At 53.1% G+C, this 3,816-nt stretch overlaps 1 protein-coding gene across 15 annotated transcripts in view; it reads right to left on the bottom strand.

Moving 5' to 3' along the window:
* MAPKAP1 (mitogen-activated protein kinase associated protein 1) overlaps positions 1–3,816 on the bottom strand; it is a 185,402-nt gene that overhangs the window by 5,614 nt on the left and 175,972 nt on the right. For 14 of the 15 annotated variants that reach the window (XM_023760126.1, XM_023760115.1, XM_006096232.3 and 11 more), the window contains one exon: positions 669–766. In XM_023760126.1, coding sequence (XP_023615894.1) covers positions 669–766 — 98 coding nt within the window. Of the gene's footprint in view, positions 1–356; positions 460–668; positions 767–3,816 lie in introns of all 15 variants that reach the window. The other variant, XR_002831084.1, reaches the window with a different exon arrangement.

Here is a 3,816-nt window from a genome sequence, read left to right as displayed (position 1 = left end):
CCACGGGTCCCCAACCAACAAGAACCTGGGGCAGCCTTTCCAGTCCGACCCGCTTTGGGAGGTTCTGTGTGGCCTGTCCCCTCCCCGCTTCCTCTGCTCCACACAGGCCTGGTACAGCCTCCCAGCCACGCTGTGTGGGCCCCGCCCCTCTGCTCCTCACAGGCTGCTGATAGTTTCAATGTGTAATGTCCGTGTCCTCGACAGAGGAAGAGCTCTGAGGGCAGGGCTGCGTCGGCCCCGCAGCACCTCAAGCGCTGGCCTGGCTCGCCCAGGTGCTCAGCGAGCAGTGTTGAGCGGTGGTGACATCCAATTCTAGCATCGAGTTAGGTGTGTTTTGAACGGGTTGCTAGAATTACCTTGGGTACAGTAAGGTGTCTTCAAATAATAACTGTTTCCTCAGAGTCTGCTCCAGGAGCCTCAAGGGGCTTCTGGCAATGGATGGAAGGAAAGAAATGGTGCCTAAGAAGGATAAATAAGTACATGAAGAATCAGGATTTCTGGGGGGCTAGGAGGAAGCCGAGGGGCGTCCTGCTTTGGCTGAGTGGGTACAGGGCAGCTGAACTGCGGTGCGTGCGTGGACTGAGGGGTGAAGGACATGCTGCCAGGCCTGAGAACCACCCAGCAGAAGCCAACCCAGCACAGCTAGTGCTGTGGCCGGGGACACTCACCTTGAGCATGATTTCATTGACGGTAGCAGCGTCAGATTCGAAGTAGAGGTGTTTATAGTCATGATTGCTTAGATACGTGAGTTTAAATATTGCGTGACCTGGAGAGAGAAAAAACAGTGTTGAGGGGTTACCTACAGGGGAGACCCCACTGATTTTCCCATCATTCCAGATCAAGTGAGAGCGAGTGGAGGCTGTGTGGCAACTACTCTTGACAGTAGTTCATTTTTCTCATTACAGGCTGGGGAGAAACGGACAGTAGAAAAAAATAAAAAAATCAAGTCAAACGGCTAGTGAGATCCTTTTCACTCTGGAGTGTGTTCAGGGCAACATCACATTAGGAAGGCGTAACAGAACCTCTTCCACACAATAATTTCATGGAAAAGGTGGTATTTTTGAGGTAGAAGGCCAATTACCTCCAAATTATTACTCTAAAAATAACTGTGCTTGAAGTAAAATAAATGAGCAACAGGAAGGAGAAAGGCTGATAGTAATGCCATTATGAGCCTTCTCCACGGCCCTGGCTCCTGCTGGGAGGGGAGCCGTGGGCTTGTGACCCTGCAAGGAAGCTGCTCCCATGGCCTCAGCCATTTCTCCCTGGAAGGATGTGTGGCCCGGGGGGCAGGTAGGGGGAGGGCTGCTCTAGACACGGCCAAAGCAGACCGACCTCAGGGGTCCGAACCTCTGAACTGCCCCAGATCCAAGTTCTCACACCTCTTCCCCATCACTTGCAGAATAACCATGCCATTTCTGAGACTGCCTCCTGGTTTAGCCTCCTCTCATGCCACTGCCCTCACATGCCACAGGCCAGCCCACCGCACACCCCACCTGCCCAGGCCTGGGGTCTCTCGGTGACCCATGTGGAGAAAGCCTGCCATCCTGAGGGACTTGGCTCAACTGGTACCTCCTTGAGCAAGGTTCCACAGCCACTCTTCTAGGCACACTTCCCACGTGACTCCCACACCGTACGTACTGTCGCCCGCAGCCCTGTCTGCACTCCCCGTGCCTGTACTTTGGGGCACACGTGCCAATCAAATTACCTCCTCTAAACCGAGACATAGATGCCAGCCCGCCTCAGTCCAATGGGAAGCTGTCCCTGCCCCATCAGCACACGCTGTCCTGGGGTTCTGGGAGACCCCTGTGGCCTCCCTTAAGGAGAAAGTCCCTTTTCCTTAGGCTAGTTTGAAACATCTGACATCGAGGCCTCAGAAGCAGCCTTGCCCAGTCTGCTGCAGACTCCGTGCTGATAGGACTCGAATTCAGCATCTCCTTCTATTAGGCCTTCTCATCCGTTGTCCTTTTAATTGAAACAGCGCTGGTCATAGTTATTAATTAATAATATATCACCCATATTACCGTAAGTTCACCTCTTTCCCGGAGAAATTTTCTTGGGGACTTTATTTACAGTAGGCAATTCTTCAGATCTCCAAAAATAAACTGATATATGTTGCACATATGTGGCCAGAAAAGTTGAGCTGCTGGAAACATCATGATATACTAATTGCGACTATAAATTCTCTATGGAAAAAATTAGCTAATAATTTCTGAAAAACCTCACTTTCAGTCACTTGACAAATTTAGCCTGATTCTAAATGGTGGCACTAAATTGTCAGAATTCTTAGCCGGAAGCTAATCATTCTGTTCACACTAAGTTCCTTGTTTCTGGTCAGAAAGTGGACCTCCTATGGATGTAGCTGCACACACGCGTGGGTGCTCCTGGATCTTCACAGGCCCACCTGGGACAAGAGTCTTGGTCATATCGCCGAGGCAGAACAGTGCGGCCACCTCTGCTGGCCATGCTGTGAGCAAGCAGAACCGTCTATGAAGGGCACAGGCTGTGAAGGACAAACAGACACCCCTCTAGGAGGCCTTGCTGCTGACACCTGGCCATGGCAGGCACAGACTCCAGGGCCTGGGGCTACAAAGACCAGCAGGTCTCAGGGAGGCCGGCAGACCCGGAGCTTCGGGGTTCACTGACCACTCTGATAAGCGATCTCACGGACTGTCTACACCACCTGCTCCCACTCGTCACTGACAAAGCCAAACCTCAAGCTGCCAGAGCAGGTTTCACCTGAATGACTGAGACACCGCGACAAACCCACCCCGACTCTGGTCAGAGCTAGATCTACACACGGCACATGTGGTGTGCAGTCTGCATGGGCCTGGGAGGCGCTGATGGAAGGAAGCCCTGACACCATCTCCATGTGAGCTCAGAGGGGAGGCCCGAGGTTCGCCTGCCTGACAGTCACATGAAAAAACAAAAGAAATCATCGTAAATCAGGCCTCCTGAAAGGCTGCCCACAGAGGCCTGGAGAGCACCAACATACCACCTTCTGTTTTTGCTGTGTGTCCCTGGCCTGTCCCCAGTGCTCACTCCCGAGCCCCTAGGGAAAGTGAGGTGGACAGGAATGATGCGTCCCACCCCCACCAGCTCTCCGAAGTCTCTGACTTATCTGCCTTCCCAGTGAAAGCATTCATGTGGCTGCGAGAACGGAGACGTCACCTGGGGTGCTTGTGTTTGAATTTCTTTTTCTTTTTCTTTTTTTTAAATATATTTTATTGGTTTTTTACAGAGAGGAAGGGAGAGGGATAGAGAGTTAGAAACATCGATGAGAGAGAAACATCGACCAGCTGCCTCCTGCACATCCCCTACTGGGGATGTGCCCGCAACCAAGGTACATGCCCTTGGCCGGAATCGAACCCGGGACCCTTCAGTCCGCAGGCCGATGCTCTATCCACTGAGCCAAACCGGTTTTGGCCTTGTGTTTGAATTTCAATGAAGCAGCCCCGTGGTGGCTATCACAGAGCCACCGCGTTAGTGACTGGGTGAAGGTGTGGGGGGACCCCAAGCAGAGGCTGCCCCTTGCCCTGTGGGGGGCATTTCGAGGGAGAGCCCCAGTGCACAAGCTCAGGCTCACATCACAGCCATGTTTGTCACACACCAGTCGACTCACTCCAGGGATCTCGGTTTTGCTTGGGGCCAGAAGGGCAGTTTTACTGGGTTCAGGCCCTGCCAGGGACACGAGCTAGTACAAGGGTCTGCTGTGGAGACACAGGGTGGAGGCAGCTGGCCTGGTGGGGGTCAGCTGGGTAAAGGTGGGGGTGGAAAAGGGTAAGGGAAGAGTGTGGATGAATGTACAGGGGCAGGAGG

The sequence above is a fragment of the Myotis lucifugus genome, unplaced genomic scaffold (genome assembly GCF_000147115.1).
Source record: "Myotis lucifugus unplaced genomic scaffold, Myoluc2.0 scaffold_173, whole genome shotgun sequence".
NCBI classification, from domain to species: domain Eukaryota; kingdom Metazoa; phylum Chordata; class Mammalia; order Chiroptera; family Vespertilionidae; genus Myotis; species Myotis lucifugus.
Note: the sequence above shows the minus strand (reverse complement) of the source record. Positions and strands in the feature narration are given on the sequence as shown.